The sequence below is a fragment of the Thermobia domestica genome, chromosome 13 (assembly GCF_964235325.1).
Source record: "Thermobia domestica chromosome 13, izTheDome1.hap1.1, whole genome shotgun sequence".
Classification (NCBI taxonomy): domain Eukaryota; kingdom Metazoa; phylum Arthropoda; class Insecta; order Zygentoma; family Lepismatidae; genus Thermobia; species Thermobia domestica.
The window spans coordinates 85,547,368-85,569,278 of NC_137466.1; the positions used below are offsets into that span (position 1 = coordinate 85,547,368).

Here is a 21,911-nt window from a genome sequence, read left to right on the forward strand (position 1 = left end):
TCTACCAATATGTGATATTGTCCACCTCAAGATAGAAAGCTTCTAGGAAACAACGAACGTAAGGAATCTAAAGAAATGATTGTAATTGAAGTAGAATCATCTTACCCAGGAAGACACTGAACAACTATGTGACTCTACATCAGAAAATGCTGAGATTACGATCACGAAGTTAAATAGTACTTTTCCTTGGCACGTGATATTTAGGTTTAATTCCCGATGAAAGTGCAGATACCATGTTAAACTATCGGCCACATTTCGTAAAGCTTTCATGCTGGAAGATTTTCCATCGGATTGCCTGGATAACAATTAAATTAGCAAAGGAAGCACATATGCAATCAAATTGTTAACTTAATTACGAAACTGATCAAATGAGCTACCTAATTCAGGATTCGAAAACTTGTTCACGGTAAGCATAAAAACATTTTAAGGATATTACAAACCCGAAACTTGAAATAAACGGAAGTTTTTAAACGATCATGGTTCTCTCATTAGACAAGGTAAAACTATGAAAAAATGCAAACACGAACATACGAATGATATTGACAGAGAGAGAGAAAAAAACACGTAATTTGTAACCATATTTTCAGTTTTTAAATTGACCGTATTTCAGGTCAAACAGGAAGTGAAAAATACAAACGAATGATGTTAAAAGATTAGGTAGAATGATATAACAGAAAGAATAAAAAATCTCAAAAGACGTACGTTCATAGCTTTGGTTAATCATGAAGTTATCATACCACACACAACCTTCGTTCCAATACGCAATTCTGAGATCAGTGTTCTACCGCTGTCATAGTATTTTAAAAAAACTGTCTATTAGAGAAAACATATGAATCAAGATTAGTAATAATTTCACAACTGTTCGAAAGGTAAAATAATTCCCCAGTTTTCATCTGGGGATTTCTACATTAATCCAGATTTGCACTTTTTTCTTCTTTGCTGGTACCATATACCTATTACACACACCAAAATTGATGAAAACAAACTTATTTTTTAAAAAATGTGCGAATTTCATTTCACAGTGTGAAATTACGGTAGACTTCGAAACTATGCGAAGTCAATAATCAAAGCTGATGTAGTACATCTATAACTACTGGTTGCAATAGAGGAATAAAATCAAAAACAGAACCAGTTCCTCGAACGTTGAATCCATATCAAAAAGCCATTACTTGCTATCTCTTACTAGCTTTGCTCTATGGAGATTAATATCGAAACTGCAAGTGCTAGTTTATGTCTATCACTTCTGATTGCAACAGACGAATGAAATCAGGGGTGAAACATATTCTTACGGACTTAATCCATATAAAAAACTGGTTATCGCCACCGTTTTATTCATTATGTGATCACTGCTGTAATTTGAACAGATAGATAAAGATCAAAACAAAACTCATTCTTGGAACGCTGTATCTTTGCAAAAAACTTTTCGATATCTCTTGCCATTTATGCTCTACGGAAGTAAGTACTGAAACAGAAGTACTAATAAATTTCAACCATTTCTGGTTTTAGTAGAGTGCAGCGGGAACACATGGTATGTTCAGTTGAAACGCTGAATCGTTTGCTAAAAACCGCTTGTAGATATCGATTACCGGTTTAGTTCTATGACGATCAACGCTGGAACCGGAAAAGGCTGATTTCTACCACTTTCGGTTTGAAAAGAGGATTGCATAAAACTGCTTCTCAATATCTCTTACTGGTTTTTCTCCAGGGAAATCAATATTAAAATCGGAAATGCTACTAAATTTCAATTACTTCTGGTTTCGGTACAGTGTTGCGGGTAGTAATGGCAAGTTCCCTTAAGACGCTAAATCGACTGTGAAACAACGCTTGTCGCTAACTATTACCGTTTAGGTTCTATGGCGATCAACTTTGAAACAGGAAATAGTTAATTTGTACAACTTTTAGTTGAATATAGGGTTAACGGAAGAGCTGGATAGGGTTTTAACCTGTTCTTGGGACGATGAATCGATTGATAAAAAAAAAAACTGCTTGTCGGTACTTCTTACCGTTCTTGCTCTATGAACATCAATATTTAAACTGAAAGTATTAGTAAATTTCAATCACTTTCTGTTTTCATGGAGAGTTGTGGGTGCTGATTGTATGCTCTCTTGACACGCAGAATCGATTCAAATAAATCGCTTGTCACTATCTATTACCGCTTTTTTTTCTATGGTGTTATTTAAAAAGCGCACCGGTTAAACAATAACAAAATTCATAAACATGTTCATCACATATTCCGATTTCAGGTACGGTGAATGATGGACATACGACCTCCTCTACTGAGCTGGCATGCAGTAACATTGTTCGTGAAATTCACTATGACTGACAAGTTTTCACTTGTATTTCGCCGACCATTCGTCAAATTTCATTCTTTAATTCACAGATGGAACAAGGTTTATTGACATACACCAATGATGTAAGAGTACCCCAAAGAAAAAAAAGTCACAAAGAATTAAGTCGCATGACCTCGGAGGCCATTGCTGGTCAGCATTACGCGAAATAAGGCGATTCGGGAACCGCTCTTGAAGCAATTGGATTGTTCTGCGGGCAGCATGGCAGGCTATAGTAAAGTGCTCCATGGTTAGACACAGACTGAAGAAATGCGAGAAATTCAGACTAAGGCGACAATCGGAATGTTTGTGGGTAGAGCAACAATACAAAACAATATTGGCAACCAAGAAACAAAAATTTGCGAGACGATCCAAAACCGGTGAGCTTTTTGAATAACCCTTTACGACGATAAACACTGAAACGGGAAATGGTTGATTCTTTCGGCTTTAATAGAGGGTTAATCGAGGAGACACAATCTATTCTTGGAATTAATGTAAGGGATTGCATAAGACCGCTTCTCGATATCTTTTACTCTATTTTAACCAGTACTCAAATCGGAAGTACTAGTACATTTCAATCACTTCCGGTTTTTGTAGAATGTTGCCGGTTGTGACAATATGTTGTCTTGAGATGCTGAATGAACTGTAGGAAACAACTTGTCGCTATCCATTAGCGCTTTTGTTCTGTGGCAATACACACTGAAACCGGAAATGGTTGAGCCGAACAACTTCCGGTTTAAACAAAGTTAACGGAGGAGATGGAACCTATTCTTGGGCACTCAATCTATTCAAGAAACCATTTCTTGATATCTCTTACCGTTTTTGCTTGACACCTATCAACAGACGGACGGACGGACATAGTCGTTCTATAAGTCTTCTGACATTTATGCATAGCATAGTTTGGAAGTCCAAAAAATAATAAGGATCTTTTAAAATGAAAATAGAGGAGTAAGGTATTCATTACCTGTTTGTTTCAGTCTGTTGACATTTTGAGGACAAATCTTTTCGTTCTCGAGTTTTGGTTCTTGACATTCTAGTTGACACTGTCATTTGAGAACCACTTCTTCCAAGAGAACGACGAGAAGACGTTAATGAAGACATCGAAACTGTTCTTGGAGTTATCCAATGGTACTTGAAAATAAATATAATTTTATTAGTTCTTATTTTAAATAAAGTGTACAGATACTTATCAATTTAATAGTAACACCTGGAGTCGGAAACAGATGTCTGGGTTTGCAAAGATCAGAAAGCGACTGCTGCGCCGGAGTTATGTTAGGGCAAATTTCGTACCACGTGACGACCAGTATAATAGCAGTGTGCAGTGAACTTAGCAGACGATGATAGTGTAAAATGGGCGACCTCTCTAATTTCCAAAGAGGGCGAATTGTTGGCATTCTGTTTTGTGGTGCGAACGTGACGAAAGTGGCAAATATATTGGGTGTGTCGCGAGCGATACTGTCCAAGACGATGATGATCTTCACCATTCATGGTAAAACCACATCGGGAAAGAAGAACAGTGGTTAGAAGAAAACTCTTAGTGACAGGTTCCACTAAGAGTTAAGCGGATTATCACTCAGAACTGTCATGCAACTGTGATGCAACACCCTTCTACAGCCTATGTAGATAATCACAGTTCGCCGCGAGTTACATATGGACATACGGGGTCGAGTTGGACGGGTGAAACTGCTGATAAGGAACCTTGCGCTTTAGCACGAACCCAAGGGTGCAGCAAATATGCAACATGGGCCGCTGATGACTTGAAACATGTGATATGAACGGATGTCATCGTTCACCTTATTTTAAACCACGGGCCGTATTCATGTGTGGCGGTCACCCAAAGCAGCGTATGACCCTCAGTGTTTACTCCAACCGTGAAACATGGCGGTGGCTCTGTGATACTGTAGGCCGCAATAACCTGGTTTTCAGTGAGTTTTGTGCTAACGCTTACTGGTCGCATCACTGCCCGTTATTATGTCGCCATTTTAAGGGACCATTCGCATCCTATGGTCCAGATATTGTTTTGGGGTAATAACGCCATACTCCAGGTGATAATGGGCCCATTCACACAGCTGGAACAATTGTGGCGTGGTTTAAGGAACATCCAATGAAGTTGGCCCGCCCAATCCATGGACCTGAACATACTTGAACATCTGTGGTACGTTTAGGAGAAATGAATCCGGCGCAATTCCCTCTTACATCCTCTCTCATGAAACTGAGTGATTCACTGCATGCAGAATGGTGTAATATTACACTTGCTACCGTTCACGGCCTCTACGACTCCATTCCACGTCGTATCAGAGCTGTTCTGAGGGAATAAGGTGGTCTAATTCCATATTAATTTGGTAAGTTGCATACTAAGATCGCAGACAGTTTTTGCAGGTATTCGCATTAAATTCATAAGTATACGTACCTTACATGCTATAATTTTATATACAACACACTACAGGCACTAAATTTACACACTTAGCTTTCAAGCTTCAGACGACCCTAAAGTGGAGGAGAGAAAAAAGGGAGAACAAGAATACTAGAAATGAAATCTTTGAGTTTTACGTCGCACGGTTATGTAGGTTAGGCTAAAGGAGACGGTGATGATGAGTAATGAATGAAATAGTGGAATGAAAAAAGTGGGAGCAAACGGGAGAACCCCAAGAAAACCCACGTACACGGTGTTTGTCCACCACAAAGTTCACTTGGCGGGGGCTGGGATCGAACCCGAGACCCCAAGCACCAGAGGTGAACGCTCTACCACTGAGCCACCGCGACCCCAAGAATACTAGAAAAAGAGATAGAAACATCCCGTCATGTGCAACTTTCAGTCATCTCAATATCACCTATTAAATTGATACGATGCATACTGAATAATAAAATATTGATCTTGAACTCCCTTAAAAGCAACCATGTTTTTCTAACTTGTCCGTATACGTTTCAACGACTGCTTGTATCATTCTAATTAAGGAATTTTTACTTTGATTTGTGGACTTACGGTATCGGTAACATTACTGTACCGTAGAAAAGTGTTAAAATGTTTTCCAAGGTTTTAAATTATTTTTCAGTACTAGATTGATTATTGAAAAAGGGAAGAATTTTTATTTATTTGCTTATTTTGGTTAAGAGAAAAGTTCTTCATGTGAATGTTTAACAATTAATGTTAAAGGTGGTGTGAGCACAAGTTTGTTATATAATTAAAGGACACTGACAATTAGAAAGTATAAAACAGGGAGTATTTTCTAACATTCTGTTTTCTTCGAAATTCTAGCCCAGGTATCAACATATTTATAGGCACAGATTCCAAAAGTTGGTTCTTCATTCCTAAATCTGAACCAAAGGCACAACAAGAAGCCACTCATTGTGGTGATCGTGAAGAACCCTTTACGTGAATTCTTTTAAAAAGAATTCAGGATTATGTTTGGTGTCAAGGAAATATAGTAATACTTTTTTTTCAGTAAAGGAATGTTACCGGTAATGTGGGTCTACAAAGCAACGTGAAAATTCCTTAATGGATACGTATGGAAGATTGCGACGACAAAGCCGTCACTGAAACATAGACAGACAAGTTAAAAACAAGGTCTTTAAACTTTAAATAAGTTCAAGGCCAACACTTTGAATATTATGACAAGCTGCAAAAAGTAACAGCAAAGAAATCTACAGAAACAATAGCTGAATTACTTTTCATTATATTTTATTAGACATTTCTGTTCATAATTAACCTCTACCACGCCTTTGAGCTCATTTTCCTAGAGATTTCACTGCAATTACTTTATGTCTGTTATACCCTATTTTTGTAATGATTTCCCGTCTTCTCTTGAAACACCACTCCGACATTAACCTATGTTTTTCGTCAAATAATTTAAAATGATTGACAGTGACACACGACAGTGACAATGACAGTACAGGTCTCACTCGTACTATTTCTCCTCTCTATAGTCTGTTCACACTTGAAAGCTTTTATACCCTCACGCGTTATTTCCTTACCTTAACCAGGTAAAATTAGCTCTATAATTTTACATGTAATTGTACAATATTTATACACGGATGTTTCTTTATGCGATAACAAACTTCTGAAAATTGGCTCTTAACATAAAATTGATTAACAAAGTATTTTAGAAATGTTGCCTCATTTAGGTGCGAATGGCATGCAAAAATTTGTCATGAGTTTAGCGTCCCGTTCAGCAGCGAGATCTATATTAAACGTGGACTTATAGTTTAACGTAGAATCCGAATCATATGAGCTCCTGCCGGGCATCGAATCCGGATCTCCCACGTCAAAAGCGCGTACGCTAACCACTTAGTCACAAGGGAGCTCTTCATGGAATTATGTATTTATGACCTTCCTCGGGCGGCTATATGGTTAATGTTGTACGTAAGACCCGAGTCGATTCCCGTTGGGAGGTCATTTGATTCTGATTAAAAGTTAAGCGTCGGTTCATATCTCATAATAGCCTCGGTGCTGAACGGGAAGCTAACTCAAAATCAAATCAAATATAATAATTTTATGAATTTCAAGTGAAATAAGCAATATTATATATATATATATATATATATATATATATATATATATATATATATATATACATATAAAAACACTATCACGTAACAGTTTCAACACAATAACTGTGTCTTCATCAGACATCCACTCCTTCTGTTATTAGTACAAAATGGAAACAAGGGCTGATAGAATATATATATATATATATATATATATATATATATATATATATATAGAGAGAGAGAGAGAGAGAGAGAGAGAATAACCTACCATATCAGAAAACATCATACAGTAAGAAAATGTATACTATATAGATCTCGCTAAACTTTATAAAAAAATAAAATAAAAGTTTCGGTGGGGGAGGGGGAAATTTTAATATATGCTTAAGTAATAATATTGGATGAAATGAAACCACACTGCAGTAAAAGCATGAAAATAAAGAGAGACTAATTCCAATTGGTGAATTATTAAATAGATATGAAAGTCTCAGTGGATCTCATAGTGCTTGTATATATGCTTGGATCTGTGAACCTATTATTAGATTACATCAAAGGTAATTATAATCATTTCGTAAGGAACCAACTTTACTATAGCCTAGTAATTACATTTTAAATTTATATTTATGTATGAATAATCTTCAAAGCATACAACTGACAGAATAAAAAAAGCTAATGAAAAAGTCGAATATTTTTAAACATCGTATTTATAAAATACGAACGAATAGTTACATCAATACTTACTTCATTCTTCTTGTACTTGTTATTGCCTTCCAACAGATCTAGGACTTGCTGCAACATGTCTGGCTTAACCAAAGGATTATTTCGAATATCTACAATATTCAAGTTCGTATTCACTTTTACTAGATTACACACTTTTTCCGCTCCTCTATTACTAATTCCACAATGCTGGATATCTAAAGCTGAAATAAATTAACGAAATGAGTATTAGGATGTTATATATATTATCACATCACAATGCACCAATACAATTAAAGAAAAAAAAAACGAAGCATGTGAAGATGATGATGACACTACCATGTAGGCAGCTCGGAAGCATGTGAAAAGGAAATGTGCCTATCATGTAGGTAGGTCGGAAACATGTGACTAGTAAATTTCCCTGCAACAGGAAAAAAATCGTCCTCCATTGATTTTTAGCAAATCCTAATTATCATGGGTATGTGGATAACGTACGTGCTTTTAGCATGGAGATCCGGGTTCAATTTCCGGAGGGAACGCATGTGGTTTGGATCTCACGTTAAACTGTAGATCCACGTCTCCTGTAGCCCCACTACTCAAAGGGACGTTACCCTTAAATCAACTCAACAACTGATTATAAATACATACTGCACTTACTTTTCATAACAGGTTTCTTAAGCTTAACCCCGAAATTTGGTGTCCAATAACTTGGGAACTAAAGATCTCCATTTGACCAAGTTTGAAATTTTTTTTTGGTAGATCTTAACAATATAAATATGCGTGTGAAATACTGTAGTGTTCAGCTTTTAGTTCTACGATATTGACTATCAAACTTGGAGTTTGGACTCAAGTAAGTCCAAACCCCAAATTCGATGGCCAATAACTCCGAAACCAAAAGTCTAACATCATAATATTTCATGTGTGTACTAAGCTCGTGAAGTTCTTTCACCATTCCAAGTTTGGTCAAGATCGGATGAGTTTCGTCTATTACGTATGATACTTTAACAAAAAAATCAAATGAACGAAAAATGGGATGTCACTACCACGTAGATAGGTCGGAAGCATTTGAAGAAGGAGAAGTTACTACCACGTAGGAAGGTTGGTACGGAGAGGTTAATGAGGGAATATTCCGAACTCTGGACGTTTCACATCAAGTATTTTAACAAATTGAATACACACACACACACACACACACACACACACACACACACACACAAAAAGTCTTTGGAAGGCTTTTTAGTTACTGGAATCGCACTGCTTCGCAAAAGTTGGAATCAAACAAAGCCCTGGAACTTGTAAAGCTCTTATCAAAGTCTAAGGGTCGGCATTTCATTGAACGAAAACATACTCAATAAATAAGTCTCAATGGAAATAGGACCATGTTTAATTTCTTTATATCAGCAATGATACTTACTTTACAGAACAGTCCAACAAACTGAGATTTGTATGGATACATGTTTTTTATTTTATTTTATTTTATTTTTTATTATTTTTTTTTATTCTGAAAAATCAGTAGTGTGTTGAGACTTTTGACAGTGACTGTATACAAGGGCATTTATTATCACATATGTGATAGATTATTATACATATGGATCAGTGCGTAATAGAATGCGAAGTGAGAACACGAATGAATGTTGTGTATTACAATGGCAATTAAACCTAAAATACAATTAAGTATACACAAAAACACTGGATTGTCTATTAAGTACACTTTTCTGATGCCTTGTAATTATATATAATGTGTCTTACAATCTCACGAAACGTAGTATAAGGTTACAGATGCAGCAGGACTATGTGAACTTACTATGTCAATTATTAATAAGAAACTGAAACAGTAAACATAAGATTACATGTTCCAAGCCTACTGCATTCGTATCAGTGTTCCACTAGGAACTGTAGACGATACCGATACCAAAGAGTACTCATCGCTCCGTGTTCGGTAGTCTTATGGAACTTCGAGGCAAAAGCACTCATACTGTTTAGCACTGAAAATTCTGGTACCGTACTCATATTGATGTAAATTACGCGGTAAGAGTACAGAATCTTCCTTTATCAGCTGTCTGGCCAAAATTATTCTAAATTTTACTTATTCCTTCCACGTATAGTGTAGTTAATATGATATGAACAACAAGAAATTGATTCCCTTTTTTAATGCTACCATAACCTTACCTTTAATCCACAAATCATCGGCCAATGCTTCACACAAGATTAAAACACCTTCATCCCCAATGTTACTGTTATTATTAAGTGTTATTCTTTTCAAACCTTGCATTGAATCAAGATCAGGTTGCCTATATCTTAGAGAGTCCATCCACGTTTCCGTAAATCGATTTAGCTTTTGATGCTAAAAGACAACAAAGAGAAAACATCACGTTATATAATGTCAATGTCATTTTCAAAAGCTACAAGTTAATGCCAATATGAATAAAATATTCACAACATTTCTTGAAATAATGAACCTTACATTTACAATGATAACGGAATTGGAGTTGGTCGCAAATGTTATATTAAAATTATTTTATGTTTTTGTTTGTAGTTACTAGGAATAGAATTGCTTACGATACATTTTCAGCTGCAGTACAATATACGTGTATATTATGGGAAGCTATCTGTATTGAAGTGCAATTATACCTTTTCGAAAGTACTACAGGAGTTACACTATTCAAGAACTATGTTAAAATGTTATATCTCTTACGAAATCTTATCTTTGAATAAGTTTTATCTTTAAAGGAAGGTCTAATGCTCTACCCAGTGCATTAAACTTCTTCATGTGACAAATAATTTTAGATACAGAAAATGCATAAAATTTTAGATACATCATATCGACGTAAATAAAAACCAAACTCACAGTCAAGAGTTAATCAACTCTTATTAATATATACCTGTTCTTACAGAAAAGTAACCATTTTTGCAAGCATTGTAAGCAAACAAAAATTTGATTTCGTGTTAGACTTTCATTTACATTGATATGATGCGCTTCAGTATTTCCGTTATTTTACAAACGTGCAAATTCATATTTTTTCGATTACAAGTTGGATAGATTTGTGTGACCATTAAACTTTGGAGTATAAACCGACTAACGTATACTCCTTCAGATTTCTGCTCGTCAGCGAAAAGCTGCTGAATCGATTTGCTAACGCAAGTAGCCGGAAGTTCTCACAAGCGAACTTGCAAAGTAACGTCAGTGTTTCCATTTTTATATCTGTGGCACCATATCGAGTAACTTCAGTGGAATGCATTGATTATGTAAAACGCAAGCCACCAATCCCGAGTTCATTCAACCCTTCTCGGAAGAATTTGTATTTGTAAGAGCCTCGATGGGGACGGGAATTTTTTTTCCTCCTACCCTCGTTACAATACGACTCTAAGGTTCACCCATCCTTTGTGAAATGAATACCTAGGTCAACCTGGGTAAGTAACGGCGGTCGGAACATAGTTCTACTTACATTACCTCTACTATGTGCTGAAATTAAGAAAGTGTCTAAGCCTTTACCTTCACACAGCCCGTGGTTCCATAAGACCTGTCCCGTCCCATTGATTGTTGCACCAGGGGTGAGAAAATCAATCAGGAGTCCTTGATGGTCACCATCACTTTTGCACTACTCTATGCCAACCTGCTTTTCTTGTGTGGTGGGGAACCTTGATGTATCCATTGCTGACTGTTTTTTGCTCTCCGGTTGGAAATGATAGCACCACGATTTACCACCTGCCGCAAGCCTCAACATAAGAATGTCATCCTTTCGAGAACGCAAAAGGAATTGCAATCACATCATCCGGAGGCCCTTCTGACCTTCTGTGAGGTCGGGTATTACTCATTCTGGACTCAGTTTTCTGTATTGGAGATCTTCTTTGATGATAGTCTGTACTCTGACCTATAACTCCCACTAAGATTCTCACTAATGTCCTAAATCTTCACGCGCCTGCTTTCACAGACGGACTAGTCAACTCGTTGGATCAGTTCATCTGTAATGACGACGTACGGTTTGCCAGGTCATCATCATCCTATAGTGATTGCCATTCTTTGCGAAAACGTTTGAGCCACTCTTGACCACGGATTAATGACAGAGCATGTTCTCCATGCACTGCAGTCATTCATCGATGCACTTCACATCACATCACATTCTTGACCACTAGAAACCGAATGACCTCACGTTGCTTCTTCTTATTGGCGAACATTACATCTGATAGTGAGATAACTGAAACAACCCAAGGACACTAACAGCGCTTCTTCGTAATGATACTCAACTTCATATACGATATAGGATACAATTCAATGTCCATAACTTCAGGTATTCGGTTTTCATTTGATCCATCCTTATATATATCTACTAGCAAATGTCCCAAGTATTACTATGGACATGCGTTCTTCCTTCTGTAATTTACATACAGAATTCTTCTAAATTTGAGGTCTCGCAAAAAATTAGAATGTCTCGTAAAGGCATCTTAACGAAGCACCATCAAGATTTTTTCTTTCATTCTAAGTAAAGCATCTAACCAAGCGAATATCATTTCTTAGTGTGAAAGTATGCGAATTCAATATTCAAACTTGAAGTAGTGCATCTGTAAGTACTGATTAAATAAAGTAACATGATCAAAGATAGAACCTGTTCCTCGGACGCTGAATCCATATCAAAATGCCATTACTCGCTATCTTTTAATGTTTTTGTTCAATGGCGATAAAGGTTGAAACCAAAAATCGTTCATTTCAACTACTTTCAAATTGAACAGAGAGCTAAGGGAGGAGATAGGGCCTGAATCGATTGCAAAAAACTGCATCTTGATAGCACTTACTGTTTTTGCTCTACGGAAATTTAAAGCACTTTCGGTTTCGGTAGAGTTGTGGATAGTCATATGTCGTCTTGAAACGCTGAATTTTTACAAAACAACAGCTTATCGCCATCTGTAACCGTTTTCGTTCTATAGCGATAAACATTGAAACCGTTGTATTCACCTTGTATCATTTTTGTCTTGATTTTTTTTCCCCACAGCGTCCCCATGTACAGAAAAGGAAAAAAAAAAAAAAAAAAAAGCTTTCTCAAATCTATATTATGTCACTCTTACCTCAAAATGCGAAAATCTGGATTTCCCCTTCATCCTCTGGATTCTTCAAATATGATCAAACAAAACTTCGGCAATTACTACTGTTAAGTTAAAAATTATATCGACAGCTATAAGAAAAGGTATCCAAAACATAGCTTTAATAAACAAAAAAATCCGTCCTATACTTAAGAAAAACTCATGTTACCTTGATAAGACCTGCTATAACTTCAACTCCTTTCGAACTAATGTTACAATTGGATAAGTTCAACGTTGAAAGATTCTGTAGATTTTTAATGTTGATACAGACAATCTCACATCCTTCATCTCCAATCTGGCATCTGTCCAGAGAGATCTCACGCAGCGAATGACACAGTGAAATGCCCTGCAATTAACAGAATATCACCATAATATTTCTTCTAGACATGAGTTTATTTGGAGTAATACAAACAATGTAGCCATTGGTCAGAAGGACTCTAGCTTCGATATTCTGTTTACGGGGATATTATTTTTATCAATTTTGAGTTACAGCGACATGCTCAGTCTTTAATTATTTTGCCATTTTATTTTTCAAATAGTATTAACCAGCCATCTTCTGAACAAGCAGTTTGACAAGGAATTTTTACACGAAAGAGACATTAGAGTGCTGCATATAAGATTTCATAAACACTGTGTACCAGTACGTACAGAATATTACGGAATAACACGAAAAAATCTGGTCCTTGAACTGGCAGGGACTCTAAACTGGCTTGTAAATATAACATCGGGATTCGAGTTTTCGCTAGTTCAGTTTTTTTTTCTTTCTTTCTTTCTTTTCTCCTACTGTTCTGTCCTACTGGTAGTTACTACTGGGGATATTGCATGTACGGAACTTCTACTGTAAGTTTTTCTTTCTTTTTTTTCAAAAGGTTTCTAAAAGTATTGGCATACGCGCATAAAATTGCACTATCATCCGTAGAGATGAAGTAACCGAGAAAACATGGTATCCTTATAATACCTACAGACCTTTTCGTTCATGGATATGCTGTGGAACACGTCTGGTAGGTCAAAGATTGGTAATTTTACGGACTGTCGTGTGATGGATGCAACTCGACGGAGACATGCGTTACATTGGCAGAGACACAGACTTCACCTGCTTATGTTGTATGGTATCTTCTTCCTCTTGCTCATCCCTCTTCTGAAGCCTCTATTTTAAATCAGTTATTACGTTTTAAATAATTATGTAACAACGGTCATGCAGGACGAATCAGTTATTAAAAAGGGATTACAACAATTATTCAAGCTTTTTGAGAGGCATTATATATCAAGCAGGGTTTGAAATTGTGGAAAGGCATCAGAAGCTGAAGTTCACGGTATAGAGTAACCTTGTTTTAAATCATGTTAAAAGTTATCCATAAATACTAAAACACGTTGCTTTGATTGATATATTTTATAGAGTTATAAGTGAAAGATTTCCATATAGAATCAGATGCCTGTACTCAAATACTGAGGATGCACAGATACTCGCACTCGTAGTAAACAAACAAAAAATTTTATATTAGTTTAGAATAATGCCCCAGAATAATAATTAGAGCAAAAACGGAGGTTGACGCACCTAAAAAGAGGCTACCATCTGACATTGCTAATTACATATGTATGGTACTTCCTCAGTTCTTGCAATACGATAATTGGTCACCCTCTTTATCTTTCTCATTTCCTCAATTTTCTCTTTCACAATGTCTGAAGGCGATTTGCAAATCGCAATGTAAGTCAATAACCTAGGAGTATTCCTGTGAGACTGAAATTATGTTCAAATGCTCACTTCAGGCACAAATTTCGACTGGCTTTCATCTAGATGGTTTAAAGCTTAATGAGGAATACAGTAGAACCCCTCTCGTCCGTCCTTGGCTTGTCCGCCACTTTGGTTGATCCGACTGTGTTCGAGCCTAACTTGTCCATTGGTGTCCGTCGGCGACTCATCACGAGGCCCACTGTCGTTTACTACCGTTGTGACATTGTTGTTTACTTGCTGTTACTAATATCCGCTTTAGTGCTCCGCTCATTCTTGTATCATTTCTTTCGTTGTGCATGTTTTCTGTACTGTACTGTGCAGTTTTTAGTGCTTACTGTTCGTCTGTTTTTGCTGTAGAGAACAATATAGTCATTTTTGAGTTCAGAAATTGTTTATTTTACTGTAAATCCGTATTTTTCTGTATTTTCTGATAATTCGCCCTTTTCTGGATTCCGACCATACTCCCAGTCCCAAAAGTGACTGATTAGAGGGGTTCTACTGCATTTCCAGGTTAGTATTGACTTATTATTAATATGAGTTTCCTATGTTCAATCAGTATTAAGATTCAGAGTTCATTTTGTACGTATATATGTAATTCACACGAATTTTACATGTGTGTTGTATTTTCTTCCTTTCATGTTCATTCTGTTTGTTCCTTTCTAACTACACACGTACAACAGTTAACAATCCATATTAAAATCTACAATTTTTAGTAAGATACTTTTAGATACAGAATACCATTTTTAAAATATACGCATTAGTTCACAAGTATGTAAGTAACAGTACGCGAAGATGGGTAAGCATATATATTTACCACTGATTTACTTCTATTGTAGCCTGGGGAGATACAGTATATCTCTATATAAAACTGTACCAAATTTAATTGTATGTTAAAAACTAATAATTACCATTCATGATTTGACTAAGTGTCGGTCTTTTACATTCATTGTTCGGTTTATCTTTTCATATTTTGTCATTTTTCTGACAACGAGGTTGAATGAAATTTTAGTAGCCTTCAATTACTGAAACACAGGGATTTTCAATAAAATTAGTTGCTCAATAAAAACTTTAATTAGGGGAGGCCGGGGTAATAAGAGACAAAAGAAATTCTAGCACTTGTATTGATTTCTTGAGGAACTAGAAAAAAAATATATGTGATTGTACTTTAACAAAATAAAACCTGCTGATGTATTAACACATTTTCAGTTGCTTTTTCGTGCCAAAAAATATATATATGAAAAATTTTGTTAAAGTCAGTGTCTCTTATTACCCCTAACAGGTAATAAGAGACAGGGCTCTCACTGCTCATGCAAATAGAATAGAAAATGAGTAAGAGTTTTAAGAAACATCTTCAGACAATTCTGAACAAATTATTTTTTTCAGATCTGAAATATTTACATATGTTTCCGAAATATCAAGATTTAAAAAATGAAATTCATTAGTTTGTTCGGAAAATTTAGTTGTCTGAGTATAAAATATCAAAAAACATTAAAACAAAGTATAGTTGAATTTTACGTAATCTAGATACATCATGGACAAAACTCACACTACCAAATAAAAAAGAATGCTGACAAGCAATTTTCTGGAGAATGTCGAAAATGAACTTAAAAAGTGACTAAATTCGCAATAAAGAAAAAACACCGCATTTGAAAAATAGTTTTCGCTAACTTAAATGGACTGAAAAAGCTATTAAATTGTAATCAATCAAGAAGAGAACATTAAAAAATGTTGTAAACCTATTGTTGATCAAATTTTATGTAAAATGTAGCCTATGTAAAAAACTACATTTTCGAAAAATATGTAAGATGAATATTAAACCTTTTACGAAGTACAGTCGAACGAACATCTAAAAATGTGCGAAAGAGTTTGGAAATGTTATGCTAGACTATGTAAACTCCAAGTTAACATTTAAAAACCTCATAAACGTAATTTAAATTTTAGTGTAACATAATTATAGCAGGTAGGCCTTATTAATTATCTTAGGCTGGACCACTTAAATAAACATAGGAAAAATGTATAGGCCAAGAAGAGCTGTTGGCATATAGGCATGAGTTTAACAAATGTTAAGAATAGACCTACAAACACCTAGGCCTATCAAAAGAAGAGGAGTCATACTTAATCTTTCTGTTTTGGTTTCAAAAGTCCTTTTTCACTTTGCTATAAATACAACGAATTTTTTGGAGCTATCCTCTGGAAATTTGGAATGGCCCATTTCCATCCAGTTTGATGGGTCCATAAAACACAAATTTGGATGTCACTGTTTGAATATCATCATAGGCAGGTCAATTGAAACCATTTAGTTCTTTCTTCAAACATTTAACTTTGCATGGTCCTTCATCTGGGAAAGCAATAACCTTCTCAACATTACAGTCAAGAACATAGTACACGGCGTAATACATTTCTAAGTAAGATTCTGCTCTGGTTGGATCAATTTCTCCTGGCAAACTTTCACCAGTTGATGATAAAATTAGTTGATCCAAAGCATATTCTCCACTGTTACTACCTATGTACAGACTCTGACTGGATTGCCAGAGTAGGAATTTTACTATTTATTTTCTATATACAAAAAACTAGCAGGTTATACTCGTCACATGCGCTAAATAAACATAAAGTTGAACTGGGGTAATAAGAGACAGATGTCTCTTATTAAGCCCTTCAAAATTTCTAAAAGGAGTAATAAGAGACATGCCCTCAATTGACCTGAAATGTAATGTTTCAGCATTTTTCAAAACTTCACATCAATCTTCATAATCTTAGTCACAAAAATACATAGCAGTCATTTCCACATTTGCAACTTACTTTTCACAATAAAATTTTATTTTAAGTCATGAACTTCCGTGGAAAGTTCAAAGTGAAGGTATTTTTGCATAGCGTGACAACAATATAAAAACTCATATTAGTTCATAAGTACAAGTGGGGTAGGAAAGTAAAGGTATTGATGGTTTCATTACTTATTTTTTTTATAATTTTGATTTGATATTTAGGGAATTTTTGGCCCTGTCTCTTATTACCCCGGTCTCCCCTGTTTAGAATTACGAAAGGCAATTGTTAAAAAGCACATTATGCTAACATTGACGGGACAGAATTTATGCTAAAAAAAACTTTTTCACTTTCTCACGTTTCTGTTCTAAGTCAGATCTCATCACCAGCCATGTCAAGTCAGGTCTCTTAGTTGTTGACATGACTGGATTTTAATGTACCTTTGCTATGTGGGACGGGATCTATGTCTTAAATTGGGACCCAAACCAGTACTTCAGTTTGTATCCGAGCCCAGTATACTACAGGGGGAAATCAAATGAGGAGCCACGCTTTTTGCCCGCAAGCACAGATGGGGTATCAAAAACTTAGCGCTAAACTGGCTGGAACTCGAACCCTGCTCTCAGCCTGTCAAACGGTTGTTGTTCTATCTGCGTACTACCAGCAAAAGAACTAGTAGCCTATGATTATGGTGCTTTCCTATTAACTGCTGCAGCATATCTACACTTAAGACTGTAATGTAAACAAAATGTAACTCTCTGCGACAGGTTGTGACTGGGTGCTACTCTATCAACCAGGTGTTTCAGACTCGTAATTAAAGAAAGAAAGAATTTTAACCAGAATTTCATAAATTTGCACTGATTTCACATTTTTGAATGCGTAAAGATACTTTTAACTGCAGAACCTCCTCCCCCGCAAATTAAACTGTCGAATTATCTCTATGCAGTTAAATATATATTTATAAAAGCATGTAATACAAGAAAATAAATCTTCTCTTGAGAAATTCCTGGCTGCCTACAAAAATAATCTACCTTTTACTATTACTATTGCTTCAAGTCCCGGTTGGACCTATCAATTGGATATGAAATCATCTTTAACTCATGCTGACCTTCCATAGAAAATTCTGACCTCTCATTTTCAAATAACTGTCTCCTTTTTCACCATTTCGGTTTCAACGTCAGAGTAGATGATCATTATTTGGAGTTATTACTTCTGACTTCTTGAGACAACAGTATGTAATCCAGGTTCAGGCAAGACCAGAGCAGTCAATATAATTGATTTGATTTGATTTTAGTTTACCGAGGCTATCTGAGACGAGGACCTACTGATTAACATGGAATCCGAACCACATGAGCTCCCGCCGGGAATCGAAGTAGTCAATATAAATAGCAGAGTATACCTATAACGCTAATCGATAGAATATATATCGCATATTTCTATAATTATTAAATTACAAGAAACCTACATTCGAACCGACAACCAATGACACACAATTGATCAACAGACAGTTACTATTACTACTCTTCCATAAAAATACTAGCATTTATAAAATTGTAGACAGCATGAATTAAGTCGAGAAAATACAAAGTTAAAAGCAATTACAAATATAATTTCGATGAAGGAAGACAGAGATTAAAGTTCCCGCCAGTATAAGATTGCTTAATGATTTTTTCTATATTATCCCATCATTGTTTCACCTACTAGTGATAACAACAAATATAGTAATTTAAATAGCCTTTATAAAGAATTCTTGTTAGAAGTGAAACAAAATTATATAATTACATCTAAATATTCTCATGAATATAACCGTGAATATAATTTTCTTTGGAAACAATTCTACTTTTAGTAACAAGGAAAAGATAGATTTTACACATGTTCTGTATTAATATCTGATTTAGAGAGAAACTTACTTTCATGAAAGTAGCAAGATGTTCCTTCGTCATTGGCAAACCATCCAACTCGATATTTTCAAGAGCTTTTGTTTTGCTAAGACATTGACACAAGGAATCAATCAACTGAAGGAAAATAAAGCGTGTGAAAAATACTGGTTTCTTGACTACATTGCGAGCTTTATCTTCTGAGTCAATATCTTCAAACACTGAAAAATAAAATTAATTTTCTTTTACAGATTAACTATTACGAAATACCAGACACTTTATGAAATGTTTAGTAGTGTGAGAAAAATACTTTAAGACACTAATAAGACAAAATCCGAGGCATGGTAGTCCAGGTACTTCTCTTTTCTTAGACTCCATAAATTTTACAAATTTTGGGTAACTAGCAATGACCATGAAATGGATGACTGAACGATTAAATACACCAGTCATATATACAGATGGTGATCAGAAAAATGGAAACACCTGTAGTTGGCAACACGTCAGATGTATGGGTTGGCAGTGGTGTCGTGGCGCCCGCAGGGCCGGACCGCTGGTGGTGGTGTGTTAGGTCGGTCTCCATACTACGTCAGGCGCAGTGGAACAGCAGTGTCCAGTGGCAGCAGCAGACGGAGATAGTGTAAAATGGGAGACCTCTCAGATTTTTCAAAGAGGGCAAATTGTTGGTGCGCGGTTATGTGGAGTGAGTGTGACGGCAGTGGCTACTGTGTTAGGTGTGTCGCGTGGGACAGTGTCGAAAGTGATGACGGCCTACACAACACACGGGAAAACCACATCGGGGAAGCGGAACAGTGGGCGGAAGAAAGTCATGACTGACAGGTCACGCCGGTTATTAAAGGGCATTGTCACGCATAACCGTCGTGCCACAACTATGCAACTTGGACCGTTGAGGACTGGAAACGTGTGATATGGTCGGATGAGTCATACTTCGCCCTATTCCCAACCACGGGCCGCGTTTGTGTGTGGAGAACGCCCAAAGAAGCTTATGATCTGCAGTGTCTCCGCCTAACTGTGAAACATGGCGGCGGCTCGGTGATGCTGTGGGCCGCCATATCATGGTTTTCATTGGGTCCTGTGGTCACACTTAGCGGACGAATCACTGCCAAAGATTATGTCGCAATTTTAGGAGACCACTTGCATCCTATGGTACGGATGTTGTTCCCGGACAATGACGCCATCTTCCAGGATGATAATGCACCCATTTACACAGCTGGCGTTGTTGCAGCGTGGTTTGAGGAACATCGAGATGAAGTTCAACACCTCCCCTGGCCCGCCCAATCCCCAGATCTCAACATAATTGAACATCTATGGTCCGTTTTGGAAACACGACTCCGGCGACAATTTCCACCTCCATCCTCTCTCACAGAACTGACCGATACCCTGCACGAGGAATGGTGTAAAATTCCACTTGCTACAATTCACGACCTCTATGCCTCCATCCCACGTCGCATCAAAGCTGTTCTGAAGGCGAAAGGTGGCCCGACACCATATTAATTTGGTAAGTTGCAATTTCGTTCAGGTGTTTCCATTTTTCTGATCACCATCTGTATATATATATATATACAAGATCTCGAAATAGTTTCTCTAAGGAGTGAAAAGACGGATTTGAACATTTTTACGACGTTTACAAATCTCCGAAGTTGTTACAAGTAAAAACTTGAAAGTTTGTACAAATCTTTAACACTAGACTGTGGTTAAGATGAATTCCTGCGAAATTCCTAGTTACACTCCTGGTTAGAAAAATCTAGATCGCCTTCCACAGTTTAAGTACAGAAATCCTAGATTCTTCCCAATTGCCACATATCTGCACACAGGGGCATGCATTTTCCCTACATTCAGTCACACATAGTATATAAGACTAACAGACCACCTGGACGTTACTACGAAATAAATATTTAATTATTTTTTTTAAATGTGACAAAAAAGTATATATATAAAAAAAAGACACATTAGGGGATAAGGTTTTCAAACCTGTAGATGGTGAAAGATCATCAAAACAAGAAAAGAGAAAACACTGTGCCACAGAATATACCATAGTGTTTCGTGATGTAGCCCTAAAGTTGCATATCTACAGGTTGGTCCATAAGTCTTAGTACAGTGGATTATTTTGGGAACAAACATAATTAAAGCAAATCTGACTAGTGGAGGGTGGACTTGGATAAAGGAGCTACCGATTGATGCATGCGTGGTGAATGGCGGCCATCTTAGATCCAGGTTATTTTTTTTCAAATGGGAAGGTAGGCATATGACACATCAATTAACACTGTTTTTTTTTGCAGGGGAATGCAGTCCCACAAGCGGAAATGCGTTATCATGTCCCGTTCCAAAGTTATGGCGCCTCAAAGTCCCACCTACAGGATGTGCTGCACATGTTGCCCTCCATTTCAACACACAACCGGAGTCTCTTAATCCAGTCCTCCTGAACCCGCAATAACACAGCAGGAGTGATGCTATCACAGGCGTCCTGAACACGTCCCTGTAGGTGTGCAACATCCCGAATTTTCTCCTGATACACCAGGTGTTTTAAGTGTCCCCATAAAAAATCCAAGGGAGTGAGGTCCGGCGACCGGGCTGGCCACTCCACAGGGCCTCAGCGACCGATTCAACGTCTAGGAAAATGCAGATCCAAGCATTCCCGCACAGGCAGCGCATAGTGAGATGGTGCACCATCTTGCTGAAAATATCGCGGCAAGGTGGCATCAGGAAGAAGCAGCAACGGAAACACCAACTTTTGTAACATGTCCAAATATCGGACACCATTTAGGGTACCAGGAATGAATAAGTGTCGATCGACGTGTTCCACATGCCACACCACATCATATGAGCAGGGGTAATTCTGTTGCAGGGATTGATCGCATGTGGATTTGCATCCGACCAATATTGCATGTTCTGGCGATTCACTTCCCAATCCAAATAAAAGTTTGCCTCGTCTGTGAAGAGAAC

The 21,911-nt window shown here is 36.8% G+C and overlaps 1 protein-coding gene across 1 annotated transcript in view; it reads right to left on the reverse strand.

Annotated features, from left to right (window-relative positions):
• LOC145668285 (centrosomal protein of 78 kDa-like) overlaps positions 1-21,911 on the reverse strand; it is a 56,601-nt gene that overhangs the window by 19,148 nt on the left and 15,542 nt on the right. The window contains exons 3-7 of the mRNA XM_081736006.1: positions 18,984-19,171; positions 12,754-12,930; positions 9,678-9,852; positions 7,554-7,732; positions 3,292-3,458 (exon numbers count right to left, since the gene is read on the reverse strand). Of these exons, the coding sequence (XP_081592132.1) occupies positions 3,292-3,458; positions 7,554-7,732; positions 9,678-9,852; positions 12,754-12,930; positions 18,984-19,171 (886 nt within the window). The remainder of the gene's footprint in view (positions 1-3,291; positions 3,459-7,553; positions 7,733-9,677; positions 9,853-12,753; positions 12,931-18,983; positions 19,172-21,911) is intronic.